The sequence below is a fragment of the Idiotropiscis lumnitzeri genome, chromosome 5 (assembly GCF_059441095.1).
Source record: "Idiotropiscis lumnitzeri isolate Australia: NSW breed Sydney's pygmy pipehorse chromosome 5, RoL_Ilum_1.0, whole genome shotgun sequence".
In the NCBI taxonomy this organism is placed as follows: domain Eukaryota; kingdom Metazoa; phylum Chordata; class Actinopteri; order Syngnathiformes; family Syngnathidae; genus Idiotropiscis; species Idiotropiscis lumnitzeri.
In genome coordinates, this window is record NC_142395.1 from 30,424,820 (window position 1) to 30,452,234 (window position 27,415).

At 51.4% G+C, this 27,415-nt stretch overlaps 3 protein-coding genes across 7 annotated transcripts; all 3 read left to right on the forward strand.

Moving 5' to 3' along the window:
- Window positions 1-76: 76 nt before the first annotated feature.
- On the forward strand, window positions 77-19,889 carry plekhg4 (pleckstrin homology and RhoGEF domain containing G4). Of its 4 annotated transcripts, none has more exons than XM_088296767.1 (20): window positions 77-236; window positions 4,695-6,440; window positions 6,636-6,762; window positions 6,871-6,952; window positions 7,025-7,129; window positions 7,191-7,307; window positions 9,065-9,163; window positions 9,727-10,008; window positions 11,508-11,630; window positions 12,216-12,407; window positions 13,331-14,073; window positions 14,545-14,794; window positions 15,275-15,364; window positions 15,451-15,675; window positions 15,750-15,920; window positions 16,197-16,377; window positions 16,472-16,588; window positions 17,745-17,918; window positions 19,218-19,339; window positions 19,413-19,887. In XM_088296767.1, the coding sequence occupies exons 2-20, from the start codon at window positions 4,871-4,873 to the stop codon at window positions 19,449-19,451; spliced, it is 4,809 nt and encodes a 1,602-aa protein (XP_088152893.1). In that variant the 5' UTR covers window positions 77-236; window positions 4,695-4,870; the 3' UTR covers window positions 19,452-19,887. The 4 variants fall into 4 exon arrangements, with proteins under 4 accessions (XP_088152893.1, XP_088152894.1, XP_088152895.1 ...); XM_088296768.1 differs by having other exon boundaries at window positions 7,025-7,117; window positions 19,413-19,886; XM_088296769.1 differs by lacking the exon at window positions 16,472-16,588 and having other exon boundaries at window positions 19,413-19,889.
- Window positions 19,890-20,010: 121 nt separating this feature from the next.
- Window positions 20,011-22,784, forward strand: LOC148337682 (uncharacterized). 2 transcript variants are annotated; one of them, XM_088296806.1, is made up of 2 exons: window positions 20,011-20,485; window positions 21,302-22,784. In XM_088296806.1, the coding sequence occupies exon 2, from the start codon at window positions 21,304-21,306 to the stop codon at window positions 22,492-22,494; it is 1,191 nt and encodes a 396-aa protein (XP_088152932.1). In that variant the 5' UTR covers window positions 20,011-20,485; window positions 21,302-21,303; the 3' UTR covers window positions 22,495-22,784. The 2 variants fall into 2 exon arrangements, with proteins under 2 accessions (XP_088152932.1, XP_088152931.1); XM_088296805.1 differs by having other exon boundaries at window positions 20,012-20,434.
- Window positions 22,785-22,990: 206 nt separating this feature from the next.
- LOC148337683 (uncharacterized) lies at window positions 22,991-26,769 on the forward strand. Its single transcript, XM_088296799.1, has 2 exons — window positions 22,991-23,541; window positions 25,081-26,769. Exons 1-2 carry the CDS (start codon window positions 23,349-23,351, stop codon window positions 26,235-26,237), a joined length of 1,350 nt encoding a protein of 449 aa, XP_088152925.1. The 5' UTR covers window positions 22,991-23,348; the 3' UTR covers window positions 26,238-26,769.
- The last annotated feature ends 646 nt before the right edge of the window (window positions 26,770-27,415 follow it).

Consider the following 27,415-nt stretch of genomic DNA (forward strand, 5'->3'; position numbering starts at 1 on the left):
GAGTGCGTGCTCTTGTGTGCGCGTGACACTGGGAGTGTTTCTCGGTGTCTGCGTGCGTGTGAGAGAGAGAGACGCGGTCGAGCGGGCTGAGAGAGCGCACGCTATTTTGTCAAGCAGCTTCTGTTCATGCTGCTTCTCACTCACTCGCGTGTCAAAGTGCGTGTGCGTGTGCGTGTGCGTGCGTGGGGGGCTGTACCATGTTTGGATACTTTCGGAGGATGAATCTCTGCTAAAGGGTAAGTGATTTGTCTTCACCTTTTTTTTTTTCATGAGTGTCCGAACATTCCCCGTCAATCTCACACGCACACGCCCACGCACGCACGCGCGCGGCTAGACAAGTCAGCTCCTGTTTTACGCGCGCTGAGGAATTGAAGTATTGTTCTTATCGAGTTCTCCCACTCAGCCTGACGGGAATCCTTGGAATGTTGCGCCTTCCGTTTCCAAACGTCGCCACTTGGACTACACAAATAAAGAACACACAATTTGCCGCACAACCGCCCGAGCAGGCGCAGTGGGGCGTTTACAAAATGTCAGCAGAGTCATTTGTTGGGAGGGGCGGAGCTTTTGCAGGTGGCTGCTTGTCCATGTGTGTGTTAGCTGGCAGAGGTCAAAGGTCAAGAGACAAGAACGAGGACTTCTTCTTTTTTTCCTGGGCCTCCGTGAGTGGCGTTTGCGTCTTTGGTCGACGGCTGCGTCCGCTGTGCGCACACTTCTCTATCGAGCCCCCTGTGAAGGCGTTCCGCCATCTTGTCAGCGAGGATCAATGTCGCTCACTCCAAATGAGCGAACTTTGCACTCGGAAAAGTCGGCCGCATTTGTAGGCGGGAAAAGGAGGTGGCGCTAGCGAGCGCCGCGGAAATAATGAATTCATTTGATTTTGGTGAGAAGACAAAGGCAAGAAAATAGAATTTCAATGGAATCTTTTTGAATTCACGCTAAATAGTCGGAGATCTTGGCGAATGATGCGGTGGCGGTCACGTGATATCCGACGAGGACAGAGTCGTGAGCCGGCTGTCCCGGTCGCCAAAGAGAACGAAGGAACGACGACATCGTCCTCGACGCGTCCCCACAGGTAGAAGCTTCAAATGTGCTTCCTGAAGTTCAGTAGTAGTGGTGTTGGACTCCACTCCTGTAGATGGCGCTCTCTTTTCAACATTGAGCAGAAAGCTGACTTGGCATTTTTTAAAGCAACACTGCCATCGACCGGACTCCAAATGACAACAACCGGTTCAGGAAGCAAATTTTCCCATCGCTACCCACCGGGACACGGCCCACGAGTGTATTTATTTGTGACGTTCCCGTGGTTTGTCGGCGTGCGCGACGGGCTCAACGCCTACGAAAGCTGACACGTGGCAGCCTCGTATTCGACGCGGCGAACGTCGACCTCATGTTCAGATCAAACAAGGCCGAGGCGCTAAATTGCCGAGTTGGGAAATTAAGCAAAAGCCAAACCGTTATTTCTTGACTTTGTCGCGTCTGCAAAAAAAAAAAACACGACGTCAGACGTTCGTTTGCCTTTCTCCTGTTTGATTGTTGGAACACGGCGGCGCCGACGGCCACTCCGAGCAACCCGTTGCGTCACCTTTACCCTCGGACCTGCCTGCCTCTCTTTGTCCGTTGCCTTGTGGCTTTTGCCATTGTTGTGAGCTTCTTCCCGCACTCAACGTGCTCTTCTTCCGGAACTTTCCGTCCAAGCGCGCGGTGAAAGTGAAAGCGAGCCACGCGGAGGCCACCCGAAGTGTCCGACGTGCCCGAAACGGGCGGCCGCGATGCCCCGCCCCCGATGAAAAGTGACGAAACGTACGTGAGCGGCGATGCCGGCTGCTGCCGCGACTGGCGTGCAAATGATGGATTCGGTCTTGCGTGGTCGCCTCAAGGTCAGCCACGTTGAAGTTTGTTTGTGCGTTTGTGACCCGCATATTTGCGAAGCACTTCAAAACGTTCAAAATGGGCTCAAAGACCAAAAGAAAGGAAGCAAAACAAAAAAGGGGCCAAACACAAAAGACGACGCTCCCGACTTGACTTTGCAACGCGAGCAGACGGCGGTGGCAGATTCCTGCCGGGACATGTTGCCAGTTGTCTCCCTCCTCTGGGTTTTTCACAAGCGCTTTGAAAGCTCACACGCACGCCAGCGCTCTCTTCTAAGCCGAGTCCACGTTTGCCGAAGAACCAAAAGGACTCGCCACTTTTTACGTGAGTCCACTTGAAGACTGAAACGTCGGATGGCTGGGCAGGAAAGTTGGTCAACACGAGGCTCAAAAACAAAAGTGGGACGAGCCGTGTTCCGGAAAGCTGACACCTGATGCCCCCCCCCCCTCGGTGCGTCTGGCAAAGCACTCGGCAGCAGCTTTACATGTCAAAGGCCCCCTCGGGAATCCCAAACGGGTTCATGTTGACATGAGGTGGACAGGCGGACCGCTCTTGTTTTTGGCAGCCGTTTTAGATTTAGTCTTTGTTTTAGTCTTTTGGACCAAAATGCGTATTTAGTCATCATTTTAGTCGATGAAAACGTATTAAAAAAAAGCTTTTGTCTAGTTTTCGTCGATTTAGTCAACTAAGGTTTTCGTCCGTTTTAGTTCAAAATCGGCTCCCGATAGCGACGACCTGGCCACGGTCGACTCGGGACGATGCGTTCCAAACAGAAAAAAGTGGTCACGCTCCAAAAGCGGGAACCGAAACGTTTGATTTGGCGACATCCAATCCAAACGTTTTGGATCAAAAGTATCTTGGTCTTCTTGACTTGATCACAACCAAGATTCACTTTGAGGAAAGCCAAAATGACGACGCTGTGCGCTCATGCTGAGGCGGAGCTTGGCTGGCGTCGCCGCAGCTCTGCCTTACCCGTCCTCCCCCGTGGGCAAAAGGAGCATGCGGTAACTTGTCTCGAAAGTGGCCTTTTCTCCACCTGGAGGGCCGCTTATGGCCCACGCGCTGCACCTTTCACACCTTTGAGCCTCGAATTTGTGCTCGGCGTGAACGGCGCCTCATCCAAATGGCCCGATTGGTTGATGAGCACGCTCCCGGACGCTTTTCACTTTGAAAACGCTCTCACCGTGACAACAAGTGTACGAAGGGAGAGAGAACAGGTTTTTCTCACGCTTCCTCCGCCGAAAACTATTCATGTCAACCGGCAAAACCTGAACGACGGCCTGACGGATCCCTTGACACGCAAACAAAGTCCTCCTTCCTTCTTCAGCATTTTATTTTACTGACCACCGCACGCTGGCAAAGTATGGCGCGGGGGCCACAAATGGTCCGCTCGGTTCTTTAATCCACCCACCCGGCACACCGAGAGACGTGGAAGAGCTTTTGCAATTTTTTTTTCCTCCCTCTCAACTCAAACTTCTTTCTCCAGCTCTTAATCACCGGAAAGTCACAAAGGGCCCTCAGTCGACAAATCTTAACGACATCGCCTGATCTTAACACCCTAGAGGACAAGGAAAAACTTGAAAAAACATCTGGGCAGAAACCTTGAGATGGGACCTCAGTTGGGGGAATCCCCTCCCCCCTTCCAGGATGATCAGGCAGTAAAGCAGTGCTTCTCAATTCTTTTCTGTTACGGCCCCCCGAGCGAGAAGAAAACAATTTGCGCCCCCCCCTCGCATTTTGGTTGCAAAACGAACCGACAGTGTCGAGTTGATACTCGCTGCGCGCAACGAGCAAGGAAAGCGCCGCTGCCAACTACTGGAGCGGATGTGCAATTACACGTCGTTGTGGTACTGCAGAAAAAAAAGCATGTTCCCCGGGGTCACACGCGCCCCCCTCGGCATCACACCGCTATTGACGATCGGCGATAGACGGGAAACTAAAAAAGAAGAGTCCGACTTTTTGTTGGTCCTCGTCCCAATGGCGCTCTCTTCTGATGACGACTGACAGAAACACGCCCGCTCGTCTTGTGCGTTTGTTGGCGGTGGGCTCCCCGAGAGAGGGATGCGTTGACTCCCTACGTGAGCGTAAGAGCCATATTGAGGAATGTTTTCTAATTTGGAATTCATGATTATTATTGATATTGATTGCCTAACGAGCCACACGTGAGAGGGTGGTCATGTGACGTGCCTGAAACGCACATTCGGAAGGTCGGGTGGTGGGTGACAAAGTTTTCTGACCGACGCCAACCAGCGACTTCAATCCTCGACGCAAGCGGCGACAACCGACGACGTCGCTGATCAGCGAACTGTGACAGCCGCACCGCCGACGCTGGTCAATTGGAAGTTTCGTCGCGTCAGGCGAGTTATTACTCACCCGCTCCTACAGTGGCAAGTAAACCCAAAAGAGTTGCCACTACAGTGAGAGTGCTCCCGTTTCAACGAGATCTCTGCGGAGGCGCCACCACAAGACGCCGTTTCCCGTCTCTCGCCGAGGGTCCTTTCCGTCAGTCGGCCCAAATGTCCGCTTCTGGAAACGGACTTTGTTGTTCAACGCACTTTTATTTTTCTTTCTTGAATTCTGCTTCCTGCTCGCCACCGTATTCAAATTTCAATTCCAATTCAGTGACTGGATTTCGGGGTCATTCTCGATTCTCAGCCCCGATTCACCGACAAATAGATTTGACCGTCCCGGACGCCGAAGGGCGGCGGTAACGTTCGTCGTTCTTCACAACGATAGAAAGCGCACGTCGGTTGCTCAAAGCTCGGCTCGCATCATATGTGCCAAACTGACGCTGACGTTTCTCCTCATTTTTGTCTTCTCGTCAGCGGCCACGCGCGGGCCAAGTCGGGCCGGCCTTCGTGTCGGCGTGAGAAGATTGCGGAGCAGCTCAGCCCTCTGGACTTTGACTCGCCGCGTTGTCCTCGTCGGCCCGACCCGACCCGCCTCGCCCGCCGCCCGTCATGCCGAGCGATAGGAAGCGTCCACGCTAGCCGTCTTCAGCATGGCCCGGCTGAATTCTGACAACGAAGACGAGGGGCGGCTCTTCGCCGCGCCTCACGATGTCTTCGGGGTCCCTCGGGAGGACGCGGTCCATCTGCGCTCGAGATGCCGACCCGGGAGCTCTCCGGGTAATGCCCCGCGACCGTCTCGGGATCCCGGCGCCGATGCGGGAGTCCGGATTGAAGCGGACCAATCGAGTGAGGAGTCGCAGGGTGACGACGTGGATCCGACGGAGGTGGCGCCGCTCAGATTCTCCCCGCAGGAAGGATCCCTGACCCGGTCCGTCTTCGTGCAGAATCGAGGCGCGCGCGCGCCGCCCACCGATCGGATTCTCTCGGGCCGAGAAATAAACGGACCGCAGAACTCGGTGCCACGTGGTTTGACAGCGGCGAGTACCGGCCCAAACACATCCGGGAAGCGAAAGCAAAGGAGGGACGGGGATCAGCGCGGACGGGGAGAAGAGGAAGTAGTTTCCGCGAGCGAAAGTTCGGCGCCACGCTTGGAGAGCAACGAGACGGCGATGGGCAGAAAGCCAAAACAAGAGGAAGGACAGGACGAGGAACGATGGCGTGACAAACGATGGGACGAGGGAGGAAAAGACGGCAAGCGTCAAGACGAGGACGAGGAAGGAAGCGAGGCGGACCGACAAGACGGGGGACACGGCGACAAACGAGGACACCTGCGCGGCCGAGACCAAACGGAAGTTGAGCCGAGAAGCCGAACAGGAAGCGGACAGGACGAAGACCGAGACGGAGGGGGAAAGCACGTGAGGAAAGGAGAAGACTCTTACGCCGAAAAAACGACCGGTCAAATGTCCACGGCGGACTCTTGTTCTGAAAAGCTTCCGGAACACGTACGCCACCGGGAAAAACCCAAAGAACAAACACAAGCTGAAGTCTCTCCTTCTGTAAGGCGTGCCGAACACATCCACGGCCAGGTTTCTTATTTTGAAAAGCCTTTGAGACAAATCCACCCTGACCACTCTTATTCTGAAAAGCTTCCTGAACAAATGTACAGCGAGGACTCTTATTTTGAAAGGTTTCCCAAACAAATCCGCCCTGACGGGATGACACCACTGCAAACATATCCTCAAGACTTCTGCTCTGAACAACGGACGCAACAAACGCACACTGCAGATTGTTATTCTGAAATTGCCGGCTCCTGTGCGAACACTTCGGTACCCGTAGATGCTACAGACCCTCATTGTGCAAAGCCCAAAGAACGCCGGCACACGGGCCACACCGGTTCTGAAAAGCTTCCTGACGACTTTTCTTCTGAAAGCTGGACTGAACACACTTCCGCTGAGGAGGACCATTTGGCACCTGTTGCAATGGCCGGACACGTGGAAGACTTTTATTGTGAAAACGTGGTTGCACGCAACAGTGCTGGTGACTCTTATGGTGAAAAGCTCCGCGAATGCCGACGCAGTGAGAACGCTGACCGCAAAACATGTTGGAAACACTTCCACAGCGAGGCCTCTTATTGTGAAAGCAAATCTCACCGAAGCCTCGCTTCTTTCCGCTCCGCTTTCAGCAGGATGCTCCTGCGCTCTGGAGTTGTCTCTTTGCCCGGTAACAACACTCGCACGCACGCACGCACGCTCGCACGCACGCACGCACACAATCCACCACACCTCACAAACGCGCTCATTGAACAAAGTCACGAGTGGAGGCCCGACGCGTGCGACTTCCACTTGCTCCCTCTCAACTCGTTTTTGGCGCCCTCATGTGGTCGATAGCGTAAACGCACCAGTTGCCCTTCCGCAGGAAGTCGAGATCGAAGGGGGCGCGCTCTCCTGACGGTGGATGCCGGGCCCGCCGCCCTGTGGTCCCGCCCCGAATGCCGAAGTGGCGAGCTGCTCCACCTGATGCTCTACTACACGTCCACGCTCGGGTACCGCCACCGTGATGATGATGACGTCGCTTCCGATTGTGTGCGCACTAAAGTCACGTGGCTTCTTGTTGTGCTGTGATGTCGCTTCCTTTTGTCGCTTGGCGCCAGCGCGCCTGCCGTGACGGTCCTGGTGGACGCCCGGCGGGCCACGCCGGCGCCCGCTCTCTTGTCGGCTCTCCAGGCCGTGCAGGTAAGAGCGGGCGTGGCTGGCGGCTTGAGTGTCACGTGACTTGATTGACGTCTGGCACGCGCGCATGTCTAGGAGGAGGTTCCGGGCTGCGCGGGCCGCGTGTTGCTGCTGATCGACAAGGATTCCAACTCACGTCTGCTTGTGGACCGACCCGCACAGTTGACGGTGGGTGGTCAGGTGCGTCATCGTGTCATGTGTTCAGCGTGTGCGTGTTTGACCACGTGTGATTTGTGCGCAGGTGGAGGTGCTGACGTCGCTCGAGTGCCTTTCTCAGCACGTGGATGTCGGTCAGCTTCCGCAAGCGTTGGGCGGTTCTTTCCGCTTCAGTCACAGCAGCTGGTTGGCCTTCCGATCCGTGCGTATGCACGCACACGCACACAAGGACCACACACACACACACACGCACGTGATGCATGGTGGCTTGCCACTGGCTGATGAAAGTGTCGAACCTGTTTTGTTTCCAAAGCAAGAACCACGACTCACTCGGTCGTCGTGCAAGAGTCAATAGGCGAGTTGAACAGAAAGTCGAGGCTTCGCTCAAGAAGGAGATTTTTTGCAGTGCATAGAATAGATTCTATTCAATAGAATCTAAATTTCATCAGTTTGTCAGCGATGGCTGATCAGTGCACTCCGGGACGCCATGACAAACCGTACGGAAATTCTCCAATTCATATCATGTACATCAATTTTCTAAATTGTAGCGTGCACATATTTCATTCCTCGCATTTATTGCGATATACCTGACATAGCAAACAAAATAATGAGCTGTATTGACTCCAAATCAAACAATATCAAAAGGTCTTCGCCAACGTGGCGAAATACTTTTGAAAACTCCTACCCGGAGAAAAGCCGCGTGGGCACGGGGAGAAGGTGCATCCAACCCTGAACCTCTGAACCGTGAAGCCGCCGTGACGCTCATATTTTAGGCGAGTCGTTCATAAAAATGGAGACGAGGAGCGGCCCCAAAGAGGAGCCCTGAGGTGCGCCCCTTTCAATGCTAACAAAATCAGACGGACCGCCCAAAATCGGAATTAGAACAGAGTAAGGCCTCTCTCGATAAGCCGGGAGCGGATGGACCATGTCAAGTCAGGTCGATAAATCGAGCGCCCAAAAACAAACGAAATATATCTTTTGTAAATTGGAGTGAGATTTGTTGATTGATACCATGTTGCACTCATTTGCATATGGTCGCCGCTGATGAAAGACGGATATTTGCGTTCTCACGAGCATCCACGTATTTTGAGTGGGACGTCAATCGATTTTGACAAGACCGCCGTTAGTTTTTTCAACGCCGACGCCCGAGATTCGTCGTTAGACGCAGAGCAAAGGCCCCGCCGCCCAAAATGCTTTTGTCGGCCAATCGGCGCTATTCGGCCGTTGCGATGCTTTTCTCGTTGTCGGGTGAGCTGCTCAACTGACATTGTTGCGGTGAAATGCACTTTGCGGCGAGGCATTTTTCCAATTCTGGGACGCTTCTGACTACAATCCATTTTGAAAACGGCGGCTGCGAGGTAAGCACGCCGAGAAGGTGCGGACGGGTCTTAAGTGGAGAGTTGAACCGCAAGCGTGTATCTTCGCATGAAATAGCGATAGCCGGTGGTCTCGGTACCATCCGAATAATCTCACCGTGCGTCATTTCCAGCTGGACGGAGCGGCGAATTTGAAACAATAACGCAAAGATAATAAACAACCACCGCATATCTGGCTTATTCTTCTCCCAGGCACGAAATTGTCGCTCTGCTGAGCTTCCGGCTCGTAGCGGCAGAATTCCAACAAGCTCCTCCAACTCTTCAAATAGGAAAAAACTTTCCGTTGTGAGGCGTGCCAAAGTCGTCTTGGTATGACGTCACATTTCTGCATTTGTTGCTCGGCAAAATAGACCAAACCATTTTGTTTCACGCTTTATTATTCGGATTACGTGGAATGACTTTAGCGGTGACGCAAAAAGATTGAATTTGGCATTTGCTGAACTTTTTCAAAACCATTTTTGCAAACCACTGAAAAAAAAACAAAACTTCATCGCTGAGGTCTTGAGAATCTTTGCGCGTTCCCTTGTGAGAAAAAAAAATATTTTCCTCCTTTTTCACACACTTTATGATGTGTGTTTGTCAGAGAGTGGAGCAGCTGAGCGATGGGTGTGAAGACGTCATCCGGCTGCTGCAGAACAACATCGCCAAAATGGAGGACACACGCCTGCCGGACACGCAACAGGTTGGCACGCCGTCACACCGACTGACATCACGGCCGCCATCTTGAGCCTTTTTTTGCCTACCTTCCGGCCGCCATCTCGTTTCCCTTCCGACTTCGACCCTCCGGCCTCATTCATAAAAATTGTTGGCCACCGACGCCGTTCTGGGAACCCCCCCACCGAAAAAAAGCGTCGGGTGCATGACACCGCCGCAGAGGTTGGTTTGAACGTCATTCGCTGGCTCATTTACTCTTTTCCAAAAACATGCCCGATGCAAATCCGTACGCAGAGTTGGTCGTGGTCATTTTTGATGCGTTCACAGACAATTTTGGTCGCGAGTAAGCCGACTAAAATCCACCTGCGGCCTTTGTTTATCATACCCTTTTGTAAAAGTTGTCACCCCCCCCAAGAATGGGTGTCCGGCCGGCTCTGATAGACACAAACACACTCAGGCAGCAGACAAATGCACGCACACGCACACACTGCACACATTTGTACACAAACAACACACACACGGGCGCTGCGCATCTCATGCACGAGCACACACGCAAATAGGCACCCACGCACGTATGCGCGTGTCCCGCAGGATGCCGAGCGGCAGCTGTCCATGTACCGGGAGTTGATGCGAGACATCCTTGGCGACAGCCGATTGGTGCACTTGCAGCAGGAGGGCGGAGCCTCGCTGTCGCTGCTGCGGCGGCACGAGGACGGCCCGCCGCCGGAGCGAAGCACAGCGGTGGCGGCCGTGTGTCGCTTGTACGAGCGGGTGGACGAGCTGCTCCACTGCCTGGTGGCCTTCAACAACGGCAGGACGCGCCAGCTGCACTTCCTGCGAGAGTTTCACCGTGCCGCCCGTGCCTTTGGACAGGTCGCCATCGCTCAGGAAACACACTTTCAAAAAAAAAAGTAGTAGCATTCACAAACACTTAACAAAATAACAGGCTGAAATGAAAAGACAAAAAAAAACTAAATTGTTTGCATCTTAAAATAAAAATAAACAATTTTAAAAAATTCACACCTCAAGTCAAAGTGAGAGTGCTTAAAAAAAAATGAAACTCCAGCGTACAAAATTCTCCTTTGCGTTCTTGGTTGTCCTTTTCATGCACGAGCTTTCGACGTTGATTTTCAAAACTTTCAAATGATCCAATCCTTTTTGAAAAAGCGATTCTCCACGCGACTCTTCCGTCGACTAAACGAGTCTCTGCGATCGTTTGTGTTTTTTTTCACTTTGCAATAATCACGTCACTAATGTGCTTCGCGATGTGTCGCCGCCAAGCGGGTTTCAAGCTAAGCTAAGCTAAACTAAAAGAAGATAAGCTAAGCTTTCTTGCATTTTCTTGCACTTTCACACCGTTTAATCTGATGTCTTGCCTACAAACACCGTGCCGTAGCTACTTTCCACTACTTCTACTTTCCACAGCACTTCACCCCTTTTTTTGCCGTCCGTCCCCCGCCTTTTGGCCGCTATCTTGTTACCCTTCCGGCCTCAGTCATGAAAATTGTCAGTTTGTGTCAAGATGGTTGTTTGTGTATGAAGATACGCGAGACAGCCGCGCGCATTCAAGCGTGCCTGTTTTTCCTTATGGTGACGTCACGTAACCGCGAGCCTCCCGCCGACTACTGGGGCATACCATTACAAAAGGGAGGAGAGGGCGGGGGCAATACCTCAATCCATGTAACCGTCATTAGCGAGCTAATTTTCTATTCAAATCCGCTTAGTTTATTATGGTTGGAAGTGTTTCACGGTTTGGCTTCCCCTCTGTTCTCTCTGTTTATGGTATGCCCCCCCCCCTCTTGTAATGGTATGCCCCAGTAGCAGATGGGAGGCGCGGGTTACGTGACGTCACAATGAGGAAACACAGGCACGCTTGGAGCGCACGCTGCTGCCTCACAGTAGGCAGTGGCGCTCAAGACGCGTTCGGAGGCCATTTTTGTCGCGGGTCGGCTCATCACGCGCACGGCGGCCGATTGGTGGGCCCGACTAAAATCCACCTTTGTTAATCGAACCCTTTTTTAAAAGTTGTCACTCCCCCATGCTCCCCCCGGCCCCAAAAATGGGTGCCCGGCCATTCTGCCCCCGGAACGGAGTGCCCACCTCTGCTCCTTTCTAGGCCGACTACGTTTTGACTAGTGATGCTAGATTTGCAGTTTAGCGGTGCCATGGAGTGCTCCAAACATTCTTAGTCAGCAACCATAACGTACCAGTGGCTTTGATCGAACCCAATTCACAAAATTGCGCGCGCGCACACACACACACACACACACACGTAAAGCGCACATGGACGCCTCAGGGCATGAAAGAAAGACAGACGTGCAGCTGAAAATGCACGCGCACACAAACGTGTGCTTCTCGTCCGTTTGTTTCAGGTGAGGTCGTGGATGGAGGGGGAGGGCCTGCTGCGGCTCAAGTGTCTCGACCAATCGCAGGACTCGCTGGAGGCGATCCGCCAGAAGCAGCGCGACTTCAAAGACTTTTACTCCTCAGCATGCGTGCGTTGCTCTTCTGGCGAGCATTTTTGCCCAGCTTTTTTCAACAAATCTTTCCAGATCACACGTTCCAAAATTCAAAAGTCGCCCAAATGCCAGATGAAAATGTGCAATTGTGGCATTCTCATCTTGAAAAAGTGGAATTTCTGAACAATATCTTGTGATGGCAATCAGTCCGTTTGATGTTGAAGACGCCACTAATCGTCTTCATGTCGAAATAGGAAAATGGAAAAAGTATCTTTGAGTGGCAGTGGATTCGCGGGGGAATTTTCAGGTGGGGAAAATGTGCAATATGGAAAGTGTCCCCTTAGCAATTTGTCGCTTCCAAGAACAATATACATCCAATGCATCATTTGGTCCGATAGATGATCCATGCTTTTATTTCAAGTGATCCGATTCCAACCAAGCGCAAAAGTCGGTCGAAGACATTTAGGTGACACGAATTGGAGAATGTGCAAAATAAATGAAAGGATCCTGACCAAGAAAGAAAAGTGCAGGTCGACTTCAGTCCTTTCAGAATTTGCTGGGGGGGGGGGGTCGGAGCGAGATTTTGTGCTCAAGTCACATGTCGTGCGTGTGCGCTTGCAGGCTCGTTTGAAGGAAGGCGAGGCGGTGCTGCGGCGTCTGGAGCGCCGGCGCGCCGCGTGGCCTTCGGACGTCGATGTGTACCAGGTGCGAGTGGGCTCGCTATGGGCTCAGCTGGCCGACTTCCGCCAGCGCCTCGTTGCCGCCGGACGCAACATCTGCAAGCGCCTCACGCTCTACCACTTCCTCGATCACGTAAGCGAACGCGTTCTTCACACTCGTCTTCTCAACGCCGCTTGCGTGATTGTGTTTAGTGCACGTGTTCGTGCGTGCGTGTGTGTGTGTGTCATTTTTTATGTGACTGTGGGTGCATGTGTTTTGTATGTTCATGTTCACGTGTTTGTTGCTTTTGGAAAGCGTTTGCGTGCATATGTGACGTATTCTAGCCCAATATTTGAACAAAGGCATGCAGCAACACATGTAGCCAGACAATGTGGCAACATTCCCGCCGGGTGTGTTCTTTCTCCTCTGCAAAGAACGACTCATGATTGCGAGTGAGAGTGAGAAGCGGTGCCTCTTTTTGGTGTGTGTGTGCTTGCGTGTGTTTGTGTGGGTGTGTGTTTTCTCACCAGGCCACACCCCTTTGACGCACACATCCGACACTCAAACACGACAGTATGTGCAGTACTTACACTTTGTAAAAGTTTATAAAACAACGTCATTCATTGTTGTTGTTGACACAAATTATGAATTCACATTACGGCATTTAGGGCGGAACAATTTTGTGTGTGTGTGATTTTCTCATTTTAGTGTAAGGGAGCCAATTTGTCTAAATTTCAAGATGTTGTATCATACAGCTTGTCATGGCCGATGACTCTAAAGATGTCTCGCTCGCACTGGGTCTAACTTGGCGGGCGGCCAGTGGGCGTTTCTGGTTCAGCCCCCCCCCCCCAAAAAAAGTTTTCTGCATCTTTTACGAGGCCTTTTCGTTGCGCTTTCACCAAAGTCATCATTGGAATGGAAAGCTTTTTGGGGAACTTGTTTTCATGTCCCTTCCACTTTGATGGGCTTGTTGTGTGTTTTTAGTGTGCATGTGTGCGTGCGTGCGTGTGTGTGTTTAACTAGCGTGCATGTGGAGGTTATGTGTACGCGTGTTTAATATCTGCGGGCGTGTGCAGGCGTACGGCTGGGCGATTGAGGGTCGTCACCGTTTGGCCACCATCGCTGTGAAGAGTGACATGTTGCCAGAAGAGCGGCACGCGGCCATGATGTCCCTGGACGAGCACCGGCGGCGGCATCCGCCGATCCCCGAGTTGGCCTTCCAGGAGATGATATCGCTGGCCAACGAGCTGCGGGACGAGTGCGGCACGCGGCAGCTGAGCTTCGCCCGCGCTACGTGTCACGAGGCCCACGCCATGTTTGACAAGAAGGTGGCCGATGCGCGGCTGGCCGGAGACTCGGCGCCGTGGAGGCGGCGGCGTACGAGCGTAAGCTCCGCCTCCACGGAGACGCTGTCGGGTGCCGGCGTCGCTGACCCGAGCCCCGAGCCTGACGGCCCCTCCTCGGCCCCCGACAGCCATCTGCTCACGCCCCTCCTCTGCCGCCTGTTTGCCTGCGACCCCTCTAGGCCACGCCTTCATCCGTCCCCCGGCTCCGCCCAGTCCTCCTTCCCCCGCCTGCTTCGTAAAACTCAGAGCTTCGACTGTCCCGCCGCTGCCCCGGAGGCTTGCCGCTCGGGCCCGTCGGCGACCCGTGCGCTCAGCGAGCCGGCGCGCAGAGGAAACACAGGCGTGTTCATCCGAGGTTTGGAGGTCAGCAGCACAGAGGCGGCCGACCGCAGCCTCTGCCCCAGGACCGCCGCCCCCGCCTGGCGGCACGGCACCGGGGCGCCGGGGACCGAGAGTCCAACGGGTGATGGAAGGTAGGTTGTTGCCATGGTAGCACACGAGTCACGGTTACGGTTATTGCCGCGGTAGCGCAAGCCGCACATATACGGGTGGGGTTGCCATGGGAACAGTCAAGCTGGCTTCTGGGGCTGTTGCCACGGGAGCAAAATGATGTCGTCACGGTAGCTTTCAGTTAAGTTGATGTCCGTCGATCGTTGCCGATAAAAGATGAAATACGTTCGAATTTGAGTCCGGTCGGCGACACGCAGGTCATGCGGATGTCGACGAGCGCCTGTTACCATGGCAACAGCCACCATGTCTGTTGGTTGTTGCCGTGGTGGCATAGGGCCAACAGGTTCCGGGCGGTTGTCATGGCAAAGCATTGAAATTCAAAAGCGGTTGTTGTCATAGCAACTGTCAAGTCAGTGTCGCTATCGTCGTGACACTCAAGCCACGGGAAGGAGATGGAAAAAGTCGACATCCTGTCCGCCTGTCTGTCCGTACAGGAAGATGCGTCACATCGTGGAGGAAATGGTGACGACGGAGCGCGAGTACGTGCGCTCGCTGCGTTACGTGATCGATCACTACTTCCCTGAAATGGAGCGCGCCGACCTCCCGCAGGACCTGCGCGGCAAACGCTCGGTGGTGTTTGGCAACCTGGAGAAGCTTCTGGACTTCCACGCTCACTTCTTCCTCAAAGAACTGGAGGCCTGCTGGAAACATCCGCTCAGAGTGGCGCACTGCTTCCTCAGACACGTACGACACGCTTGCACGCCCTTGCCACTCGGTGGCGCTAGCTCTACTTACTCGCCAGCCAGCGCCATGGGGACAAACACGCGGGGCAAAATGCCAGGTGTTTGTTGCCATGGTAACTGTCAAGTTGCTGTCAGGAGGTTGTTGCTATGGTGACGCAGGACTAAGTCACGCTCACGTCGACCTGCTGCTTGTTGTCATGGTAACATTCAAGTTGACGTCAGCGGCTGATTACTATGCTAGCAGAACTCCAAGACAATGTCACCTGGCTGTTGTCGTGGGAACACATACGAGTCCAACGGATGACCGTTGTTCCCACGGTAACATGCAAAGCTGCTGTCAATAGTAACACAAACACGCACGGCAAAATCAATTTAGGTGAATGTACAGCTTGCGTCGCTTACGTGATATCGTACGATCATCGTTTGATCATTTGACAGTGTGTTTGTGTGTGCGTGTGTGTGTGTGTGTGTGTGAGAGTAGCAGGAGCAGTTTAGCCTGTACGCCCTGTACAGTAAAAACAAGCCCAAGTCCGACGCGCTGCTGGTCAGTCACGGCCTTGCCTTCTTCAAGGTGAAATCGTATGACCTTTCACCTCAGCTGTCCTGTCACTCGACACATCGTTGACGACTTGCGCGTGTGCGCGTGCGCTTGCGCAGAGGAAGCAGCGCGAGCTGGGCGACAAGATGGACTTGTGCTCATACCTGCTGAAGCCGGTTCAGCGTATGAGCAAGTACGCGCTGCTGCTGGATGACCTCATCAAGGAAGTGCGAGCGGGCCGAGAGGCGGAGCTGACCTCGCTGCGGACGGCTGTCACCACGGTCAAGTTCCAGCTGCGCCATGGCAACGACCTCCTCGCCATGGACGCCATCCGACATTGCGACGTGCGTGCGTCCGCCTCTTCCTCGCTCGCGAGACCAGCTGCTCGTGATGGCGAATAACGGGCCTGACCCCGCAGGTCAACCTGAAGGAGCAGGGTCGGCTGCTGCGCCAGGACCACTTCACCGTCTGGAGCGGAAGGAGGAAGTGCGCCAGACGGCTCTTCCTCTTTGACGAGCTGCTCCTGCTCAGCAAAGCCAAGAAGATGGACGGCGGCCTCGACGTCTTTGAGTACAAGCGCTCCTACAAGGTACGCGCTCGCTCACGTTGACGCGCCGCGTTTGGCGTTTGGCGTCCTGGCGATCCGGCCCCATGTCTGATTCCAAGCCAGAACGCTGAGAACGGCCGCACGTCCTTCTCATCGTTACGCCGCCGTTCCGTCCAATCCTTCTTCCTTCTTTGAGACCGTACTGGCCATGTTCAGCGGACTGGACTCTGCGTTCTTCATATTGAGAGAAGGCTTTGAGGCTTTTCTTCTTTTTTTTCCCAACTTCTGCCTTTCTCGCCGCACTTTGTTTTGCGTCAGACTTCGGAATTGGGCCTGACCGAGTCGAGGGGGGACGATGGCCTCCGCTTTGAGATTTGGTTCAGAAGGAGGACGTCCAAGAACCGGACCCTGACCCTTCAGGCCGCCAGCACCGAGAACAAACGCGCCTGGACGCGCGAGCTGGCTGCCATCCTTTGGACGCAGGCCACCAGGAGCAAAGGTGAGCGGTGGCGTGAGCGCACGCATGCGGTCGGAGAGGATGACGTGCGTGTGTGTGTGTGTGCGTGCGTGCGTGCGTGTGCGCGCGCGTGCAGAGGCACGTCAGAAGGAGATGCTGTCCATGGGGGTGGGCCACAGGCCTTATTTGGACATCCAGCCCAGCGCCGCCGCCATCAGCGACCGAGCCGTTCACGACATCACCAGGATACGGGGTATGGCGTCCGCTCGCCGCAACAAAGCCCCTTCAATTGATATACAGTGAACCCCCGGTTATCGCGGTTAATGGGGACCGAGACCACCCGCGAAAACTGAAAATCCGCGAAGTAGCGTCGCACCTTCAAAAAAAAAAAAAAAAAAAACACCGTGTATATATATACTTCGCACCTATATATATATATATATATATATATATATATATATATATATATACGGGTAGAGAGAGAGAGAGAGTGAAATTCATGTTATAACAAAAAAACTAATTATTATTAAAACTTATTATTTTTTTTATTCCCCAGCCATTATTTTTGTATTTATTCAATTACTTCTTTTTGTATTTATTTAATTACTTCGACTTTTACCTGCTAGTACGCCGTCCGGTGTGCCCTGTGAATGTTATGATCCTCCAGCAGAACTGGAGGATTGAGCAGGACTCTCCAAACGCAGACCCGGGAAAAAAGGTGGTGATACAAAGATATTTATTATCACAATATAGTCAGCGTAATCAGCGCGTCTCGCAGCAGCTGACGACATGGCGCGAGACGATCGCTGGAGGAACGCCAACACAGCTGAAAAAACAAAAACACACGCGGCATGACTGGCACGGATCATGACAGTGAAATGAAAGGTGGCATTCTTCATTTATTTATTTATTTATTCATTCATAACTGACAGCCTCGCGCTCCGCCGGTGCCCGGGCGGAAGTTGTTTCTCTTCGGCTTGACAGCCACACACGCCGGCCGGTCTCCTTCGGAGCTCACGCACGGTCCCGAACGAAGCAAAATGTCGCCCCCGATCGTGTCCGGGGCAACCTGTTCTTCTTCGTCCACTCTCCTCTTCGGCGCACGCCCGCCGTCTAACCGCTTCAGCGCCCCCTTGTGCCGCTCGCCGAAACTACAATGCTCCCGAATATTTTTTAGACCCGCGAAGCACTGAACCCGCGAAAGGTGAACCGCGAAGTAGCGGGGGTTCACTGTATATGAACGCTGACGTCATCTAAAAATCAACCTGATGCACATTACACATTTCACCACTAGAGGGGGCTAAACTCAACGCCACTCTATGAAAACGTCACATTGCACCAGTTCAACCATTCACAGCGTGCAACTTTGGTCAGAATGTTTTTTTGTTTTGGGCCTCGCCACCGCGCAGGTGCCAGGTCGCGAGCGTCGATCGCCGTCTCGGCCTCTGATCGCACCCAACCGACCTCTGACCCCTTGTCGGCCAACCTGCTGGGCTCCCTCGACCTGCATTTGTTCCACTACCGAAGGCCGCGCAGCCAGCAAGACGAGCAGAAGCGCGACACCGCCGGCCGGCGCTCCGTCAGTACGTTCCACAAACAAACTTGCACCTTTGACACTTGCGCGTTCGACACCTGAGCTAGGCCATCCGACTCAAATGGCTCGTATCTCAGAACCTCTTTCCGCACCAAAATGAATCCGTTCGTGGACATTGCTACACTTTGGACCAACAAGCTTTTTGACACAAACCATTTTCAATGAAACAAGGTAATGCCCAATTTGTACATGAACACGCACACACACACACACATCACGAGGGTCTCTGAGATGCTGGAGCCTATCCCAGCTATCTTCGGGCAGTAGGCGGGGCTACACCCTGAACAGTTCGCCAGCCAATTGCAGGGCACGCAGAGACGAACGACCATCCGCGCTCACACTGGCAATTTAGAGCGTCCAATCAATCTGCCACGCATGTTTTTGGAATGTGGGAGGAAACCACGCAGGCACGAGGAGAACATGCAAACTCCACGCAAGATGGCGGGAACCGGAATTGAACCCACGACCTCCGCACTGCTAAGCAGTCGGCCATCCTACATTGTGATATCTATTTATAAAATGTTTTGACCATATTCGTCATGAGTTTGAATTGAGACAAATTCTGCCTTTACATCAATGAGCATATTCCCAAATCTAAGAGAGCTCCAGGCATAAATCCGGTCCCGTAGTGACAATGTGAGATGTCAAAAGGGCGTCCCAAAATGTTTTTTGTCACTAAATTCCTCTAGGTACACAACCAGAATTTAAAATTTTGAGTTCTGCCTTTGCAGAGCTAAAAAAAAAAAGAGGCTGCAAAAGCCTCCACTTTTATCTGGGTATTTTTTATTATTTTATTATTATTTCATTTGTCCAATGTCTTCAGAATATATGATATTGATCTTGGCAGCCTGAGTCGTCAACAAGCCCCATAGTTGCAAACGAGCACCAGACACAACTCCCGTATTTCTGTTCTAGGGGTCCAAATGTAAAATGCACGATAACCAACAATCAGCTGGCAGCCTGAAATGGAAGTCGAGATGTGGAGCAATTCCAAAATGCAAACTAGAAATTGCCCACCCGTTAAATCACATTTGGTGGACGTGAAATATGAAAAGGTGCCATTTTGGTTTGTTGTTCCGAGTAAATTTCGAGTAATTGAGGAGAAGCGAACAGATAATGGATGGATGCACACGGATTCGAATGTGCAGCCTCAAGTTAAATTCATCACGTTCTAACATGATATTGAACTTTTTTTCTTTTTATCCATCCAATGCGGCAGGAGTATTTGCGTATAAATGAACGAAATTCCCTGTTTGATGTCTCTCGATTTGTCCCGACATCTCGGCAGCCACTGAAAGTTCGAGCTCGTCGTCCCGTTGCCAGTCGGGGTCGACCGGTTCCGACTCCGGGTGCGTCTCCTCCCGCCAGCAGGATCCGAGCTCCGCCTCCTCAGGCTCCGCCCACAAAGCCGTGAGTGGCGTACAACGCACACACTCCCCATTTGAATGACAAGGCATGCTTGAAAACGGACGCTCATTGTCAGGGGGCGGTGCCCGTCGTCAGCCCGACGACCGCCGTGTAGCAGCCGTCGCCAATCTGCTTTGGAATTTTGGGACACTTCCAGTGGATGACGTGCTGTTGCCGGGATGACCGATGCGACACTTCCCGAAAGCTGCAACTTGGAGCGTGTTGACTTTATTTTTCTTCTGTTTCGTGCGTGCGCATGTTCCTCTACAGCATCTGCAAGCACTATTCTCCACTTGAATTGAAAATGTTTTAAAACCTTTGTGACTTGTGTTGGAGAGGCCAGTGGTGGCAAGTCCAGGTCCAGAGAGTGAAACCCCTGCCAGAGTTTGGTTTGAGCAACAAATGCTTCTACTCAAGCGGCAGCTCGGCGAGCTCCCTGGGAGCTTGATTGTGGCTGATTGCAACGTAATACCACCATCAAATCAAATCAGCCTCCAGTAGGAAGTTATGTATGTATGTGCTTGTGTGTTGTTGATAAATGGAAACTGGAATTGTTCAATAAAGAAGGGGGGAAAAATCGCATTTCTTTCAGATTTTACGTCGTTTTGACGTAAATTTTCCACGTCTGAGCAGTTCTCCGTGGCCTCGACGTCACAACGAACGCGACAGGGTCCTCGAGCCAATGACGTCATACCAGCGCGCCCGTTCTCGTTCTCAAAACTTTCGCGGTTGTCCTGTGCTCTTCTTTTCTCGTTGTCGGTTTTCATCGACGTGATAGCGACAAACAGCGGGCTCCACAACTCCTTGTAATGATCCCGCTGTAAACGTGAAAGCGCTCCTTTAGCTTTTTCGCTGCGGACACACAGTTGCAAGTTCGCCATGTCAGCTCAGCAGGCAGTCTGACAGCGAGAGTGCAAAGTGTTGTTGTCGTTGTGTACGCCACAGCAAGTGTAGAAAAGCGAGATTCTTAGCGAGGAAGAAATCTTGGCTGCGTTGACGAGAGCCACAGCAGTGTGCGAGGAGGAACCTTCTCCAACAAAGGAGGACAACCCGCGACGACGTCACTACTCGACGCTCTCATGGACTCACACACAGCAGGTTGCTTTCCATTATTACCCTCGCACCTGACTCCATAACATTGACTACAAGGTGAATTTTGTATGATCGATCTATCTGCCGAGATGTCTTTCTAGCTGTAAAAACAATATTGCTGTCTAAAATAAATCTGCACATCAGGTTTGACGTTGAGAGATATGGCCGCAAAACGTTCAGAAGTTTCATCCCCTTTGTCCAACATGTTGTCATCTTAAAAGCTTGCTCAACACAGAAACGAGCAACATGTGATGAAACGCGGCATTTTTAAGGTACATTAGAAAATGCTGCGCACAAATCATGCTTTGAAAAAAAAACAAGGCGAGAACGAAGAAGTTGTTCAAATGCGTAGTAAGGAATAAATCTAGCGCCGTAAAGAGTTGATAGACGTTATGAAATTAGCGTTGCAAGTGACAGAAAATATCGAAGGCGTGCCACTCGGAGCGACATCACAAGCAAAGCCAGCCTACGTTCTTTTCGACACTCGTTTGTCACCTGTCAATGACGGGATACGGTGCAAAACTTTGAAGTCTTGGACTCACCAGGAAATGCCAGCAAACGTATGACAAATTCAAATGGGGAAACGTAAATCCTACGAAAACGTAGGCTTCGCCGTACGGACTAAAATGTGAAGAGTTTGTACTCACTTGATGACACTCATCAGGGTTCGCGGTTAACCGCTTCCCGATTGCCTGCGGCAAGTGAAATTTGGCCACGGGCAAGGTAAATTTTAGTGGCACTTTCCCTATGGGCAAGCAGTTTTTAAAGTTAACCGCGAACCCTGCTCATGCCTGTTGCTTTTTTGATTCCGCTTCCTGCTTGGTGCGACAAGATAGGGAAGTGACTTTTCTTCATTTGTCTTGTGTCCTGCAGACATGAGCCCCGCCCACATCAAAAGGGAAGAGGACCATCCGGAGACATGGAAACCAAAGTGGGCCTTCATTAAGAAGCAAGAGAAGGAGGACGAGACCCTCCACGTCAAAGAAGAAAAGGAGGGAGTAGACATCAGTCAAGAGCGTCTTGAAGGTTTGCTTGAGAAAGAGGAGCCGGAGGCAGAAGTCGACATCAGCGACTTTCCTGTCATTCAGGTCGTTGTGAAGGCTGAAGATGAAGGCGAACCTTCGCAACTTTACAGCAGTCAAAGCCAGTCCGAAGCAGACGGCGTATTGGCCCCACTCTCCGACTCGCTCGACACCGACGACGAGGCGAGGGAAAAGCCTTTCGCTTGTCCTTTTTGCTCCAAAGGATTCGCAAGGAGGACGCATTTGAAGTCGCACACGATGACACACACCGGCGAGAAACCCTTTCCTTGTTCCCTTTGCTCTCAGAAGTTCTCTTCAAAGAGCAATTTGAAGTCACACATGCGAACGCATACCGGGGAGAAGCCGTTTCCTTGCTCGCTCTGCAGCGAGAGATTCCCTCGGAAGCACACTCTGATGGAGCACATGAGGACGCACACGGGAGAAAAACCTTTTCCGTGTTCAGCTTGTGCCCAGACGTTCTCTTCCAAGAGCAACTTGAAGGCCCACATGAGAAGACACACGGGTGAGAAGCCTTTCGATTGCTCGGTTTGTGGCGAAGGCTTCGCTACAAAAGCTATTTTGTTGGTTCACACCAGAAAACACACCGGAGAGAAACCGTTTGCCTGTTCAACTTGTGGCGAACGCTTTACCCGAAAAGACACTTTGACGGTCCATATGAGAACACACACGGGTGAAAAACCCTTCCCCTGTTCGGTGTGTGGCCAAATGTACTCGTCAAAGTGCAGTTTGAAGATACACATGAGGAGACACACCGGCGAGAGACCTTTTGACTGCTCCGTGTGCGGTGAAGGCTACGCTACCAAAGCCATTTTGGTGGCGCACATGAGAACGCACACAGGGGAGAAACCTTTCTCCTGCTCTGTGTGCGCTCAAACCTTTGCTCATAAGTGCAACTTGAGGACGCATGTGAGGAAACACATTGCAGAGAAGTTGCTCGCCTGTTACGAGTGTGATCGCAGGTTCACTTCTCAGTTGGAGCTGGACAATCACGAGTGTGCTGTTGAGAAGAGCAGCAATCAGTGACAATGTCCCTTCTGCGCTTGTTAAGTGCTCGTTTCCCTCAAGTGATGATGACAAGTCAATAGCAGTGCTTTAATAACAGTGATTTGTTGTTGTTGTTTTTAAGCATCTGAAAATGCCGTGTGAAATTTTTAATCTTAAAAAATTCAACATGTTTGTCTGCAAAGCGGTAGGCAGAAGAATCCAGGCCCAAAGCACTGCAACGGATGGCGCGTTCCCAGCCTTGTCTGTACACGTGACCAAGGCCGCTGAACATGATTGGTTGAGGTTGCATGTCTGTTCCGTCGCCTCGTGACCCCCAAATGACGTTTTGCAGCTCACTTTTGAACTTGCAGCCCAATATGTTGAAATGATGACACTAAAAATTTGGATTGGAAAAAAAATGGTCCTGCCCCTTGGTTCCATCCTACGAAAACATCGAATTTCCTGCCATTGCTCTCCAGATGACAGATCTATGTCCGGCTGAGCAAAAAAAAAAAAAAAAGCGGACGTGTGCGTGTAATGGAGAAATGCGAGAATGCAGCAACGCCAGAAAGCCACCGAGAGATGGCAGCAATGTCGCAACTGTGCCCCCTTTTTGCCGGCGAGAAAAGCCGACGAAGAAGAACGGCGGATATTAGCAAGACATCGCTAACGAAGTTAATGTCAGCTTCCAATCGTTGCTTAAGCGAGCGATACTTATTGAATGTTTTTATTTATACAGCCAACCTTTCTGTTTCGTTCTTTTGAAAAAGACGACACGTAACGGTTTTTTTTAATGATCCCACATGGGCGTACTTGGAAGGTTCTCCGCTTAGCTTAGCTTAGCTTAGCTTGTTAGCTCCGAACAAAAGTGCTGCTGCCATTATAGTGCGAAGATGTGCAAAGTGAAAATGCTGCGAGCTTTGGTGGACCAGCGGCTGAACGCGGCCGTAGAAGAAATCTTTGTGGTGTTGGAAAGAACCATAAGTGGGTACGAGGAGGAACTTTCTCGAACCAAAGACGAGAATCTGCGACAACGACAACTGCTCGAATCGCTTTTCAAATCTCCCGTGGACGCAAACACGCCAGGTTGGTTTTTCACTTAACATGCCACTCGATCTCATGACATTTGTGACAGGGCTGGTCATTTCTTAGCATTTTCTTCTTCTTGGGGTAGAAGTGGATTTTCCCACCGTTGATGTCACCTATAACCTCTCCAACTGAATTGGGAGCGAGAGAAAGTCAAAATACAAAACTGCTGACATGTCTCTGTGATGTTTTTGTGTTCAGCATTCAAAATGTGGAATGAGTGTCCGTGCACACTGTGGCCATTTCGAAAAGTAAAGACAGTGACTTCAAAATCAAGTTTCGCTGTTCTAGCCGACTTTTTTCCGGAGAGTTTTGTAGTAGCAGAAGCCTTGGGCTGCACAGAGCTTCCACGGTTTCCATTCTCAGGATCTCGTCATTTGTTAGCATAGAGAAATAAGAGTGTGAATTGTCAATATTTGGAGGTTAAAAACTCTCTGAAAATAGCAAATTTATTCTCATGTCTTCTCTTTTTCTATTAGAATATTGTGTACGTGTAACTGGGCCTGCCTCCCCCCCTTATAATGAACCAAACATACATTATTCCTGTTCCTCTAAGGTCTGCTGTGTTGACCTCAGGGAACAGGATTAAAGACCCCTACATTGAAATATTTGTCCGACCTGCAGGAATTACTGGCTGTTTAGAACATGTGACAGCAATGTGTCATCTCATTCATGTGTCTCGGCTACAGAGTAAGACACCCGATTTCATTACATACAAGAAAAACAAACCCATTTGAAATGTCCCCAACGGATGAATGAAAATGTGTTCTGGCGTGATGCGAGCAAACCGCAGCATCTCCACCGGTCCAGCAAAAAAGACCACGATTCGTATTGATGTCCACTGATGATGTCACCAAATCACGAGACTCAGTCAAAACTACGACGACAAACAGAAGCCCCCGAATGGCTAACGGCTCTCTGTACAATGCACAAGCAGCATGCAGCGTCAATTTTAAACCGTTGCATAAACAAGCTAACCTGAACTACAGATGAGCGTGCGCGCTTCCCGAACCCGCAGCGTGCCTTCCTGCTTCGTAAGTGGACTTCCTACTTCTTCGCCAGTACAATCTCAAAGTGGATGCCTTGGAAGTAAAATGTCTTCACATCATGGTTTTGAAACTGGCACTTTGAAAAAGTGAAAAGTGTAAAACTTGATCGATTGAACGAGAACAGCTGAACTTTCTTTGGGGTTGATCAGGTGCACTTCAAGTTTGAATGCGATTGATTCATTTTGAAAACACTTTTGTGACCACGTTATCTCCCGGTGTCCATTTTTGTTTTTCTCAAGATTGAATTTTTACTGAGTTGTGTAGATTATAGGTGACATTCACGGTGGACAAATTATGAGGATTATTTATTTGTTTTTGACAGATGAATTGCGCTTTGTAGGCCTTTTTCTTTCCACTCTAGATCAGAGGGGAACCCGAGGCAAAACGTGTCTTTGCACTCGTATCTTGTCTTCCTCCAACTGTTTTGTAGCACATTATTGTCTGAGTTGACTTTTCCAAATCATGCGCATTTGTCTCGTGGTATCTTCAGGCGTACGTCACGAAGAGGTTCCCCCTGAGCATCAACAGAAGGAGAAACAGGAGTGGGGTTCCGGGGTGGAGCCTGATGACACCAAAGAGCCAACCTCCCATATTGACCAAGAGCCCTTTGAAGGACTGCAGCGGGAGGAGGAAGTAACGGACTCGAGCAAACCTCCGGTCACCCGCGTCATCGTCAAGAGTGAAGAAGAAGAAGGAGCAGCTGAGTGGTGCCACTTTGCTGCCAGCCAAAGTGAAGAGAAGCAAAGATCACAAGCCGACAGCTGCCCGGCTCCTCTCTTGAGCGCCCAACGAGACAACGATGATGATGATGAGGACGACGTTGAAGACGAAGAGCACTCCAGAGGCACAGGCAAACTCGCCAAGTGCTCTCAATGTGACAAAACGTTTTCCCACCGGAAGAACTTGAAAAGACACATGAGGTGCCACATGGGGGAAAAACCCATCGGCTGCTCCTTTTGCAGCGCGCGGTTCTCGCAAAGGGAACATTTGATCCAGCATAGCCGAATCCACGCCGGCGACAAACCCTTCTCGTGCTCGGTGTGCAGCATGACCTTCCGTTTTCACTCCACCTTCGTCAACCACATGAGAACGCACACGGGCGAGAAGCCCTTCGCCTGTCAGGTGTGCGGCGTGAGCTTCGGTGTCCACTCGTCGCTCTTGAGGCACATGCGCTCGCACACGGGCGAGAAACCCTTCTGCTGCTCCTTTTGTGGCAAAAGGTTTCCCAGAAAGACCAGCTTGAAAGAGCACACCAGGATACACACCGGGGAGAAACCCTACTCCTGCTCCGTGTGCCACATGACCTTCCGATTTCATTCCAAGTTGGTCAACCACATGCGGACGCACACGGGTGAGAGACCGTTTGCCTGCTCCGTGTGCGGCAAAACCTTTGCACAAAAGGAGCACCTCCGCATCCACATGGTGACGCACACGGGCGAGAAAGCTTTCTCCTGTTCTGTGTGTAGTCAGAGGTTCTCGGCCAAGAGTAGCCTGGTGACGCACATGAGGACGCACACGGGGGAGAAACCCTTTGGCTGTCAGCTGTGCCGGCAAAAATTTGCCTACAAGTATCAACTGGACAAACATACGTGCGCCGTCGGCGAGAGCAGCGGCACTCAAACGCACTTTACTTTAGCCGATGAATGAAATTGCGATTGTCGTTTTTTTCTTGACGATAATATGGATGGAATCATATGTTCTACGCGCGGCATTCTGTTTAATGTTTCGTTTGTGAAATATAAAGTAAGCAGAAGAAATCCAGCCGTTTGTGGCCATCTCTCCGTGGCATTGTGACACTTCTTGTGGACTAAAAATGACATTGCCGTTGCTCAGGCCTCAAGTAACAACCAATCACGGCTTATTTGCTTTCTGAGTTTGGCCCGCTGCGAGCCAAAAATGTACCCGTTATTTTGGAACAAGTTTCGGGAGCAATGGACCCAATGGCCCGTATTGCCCGCAGCCATTTTGAGGGCATTTGGACTGATGCCTCGACACCCACTCAATATTGCGTTTGGGACAGTGAAGTCGTCGAACCGACCAAAGGAAAGCGGAGAGACTCTTTTCACAGGGAGGGGGGAGAAAAGTGTCATTTGTCATGAACACGAGAATGTGGGTTGGATTCACTGAAAACAGTGCCTTCTGAATCAAAAGGCAAGATGAGCTTTTTGTGGAAAGAAGCGTGTCTGTAGTAGACACGCTAAATAATGAGCGGTTTATCTCTTGACGTTCTCTGGAGTTTGGATGCAAAATGGTAAACGCCACGAGTAAATTGAGGAACAAGACTGGTCACGGAACAAAGTCAAGAACAAGTTACCGCCAAAATGATGTGTGCAAGACTTTGTCACTGTCATGTCAACATCAACAACAAAAAATCTGAATTTCGCGGACTGAATTACGATGATGACGTCACTCACGTGAACGCACATTTTATTTGTCTGAAGAGCAAAAATCACACAAAATCCCAAATGAGAGCGAGAGGGATCCCAAACTGCAAAGTGGCTTGAAATCCCACACTGGTGGATGTTTTTGTCTCATTTTGCGACCTGCCGCCATTTGTACTACTGGCAGCTTAGTTGCCACATGGATGCAAATGAAAGCCTTAATGAACTCAATGTGCTCAATGCGTGTTTGTTTTTATATTCAACAAAAATAAAGACTCGACAACCGATCCACGTTTTGTTCCGATAATTTGGACCGTTCTCTGGAGTCCGGGAAATGGAACCGGTCAGATATCAGGGCGGCTATTCTTTTTTTTTTCACGAGGGCCATCGACCGAGCAAGTGCAGTTTGGAAAAATCGCGCTTTCTATTCGGCCGTCCTCACAT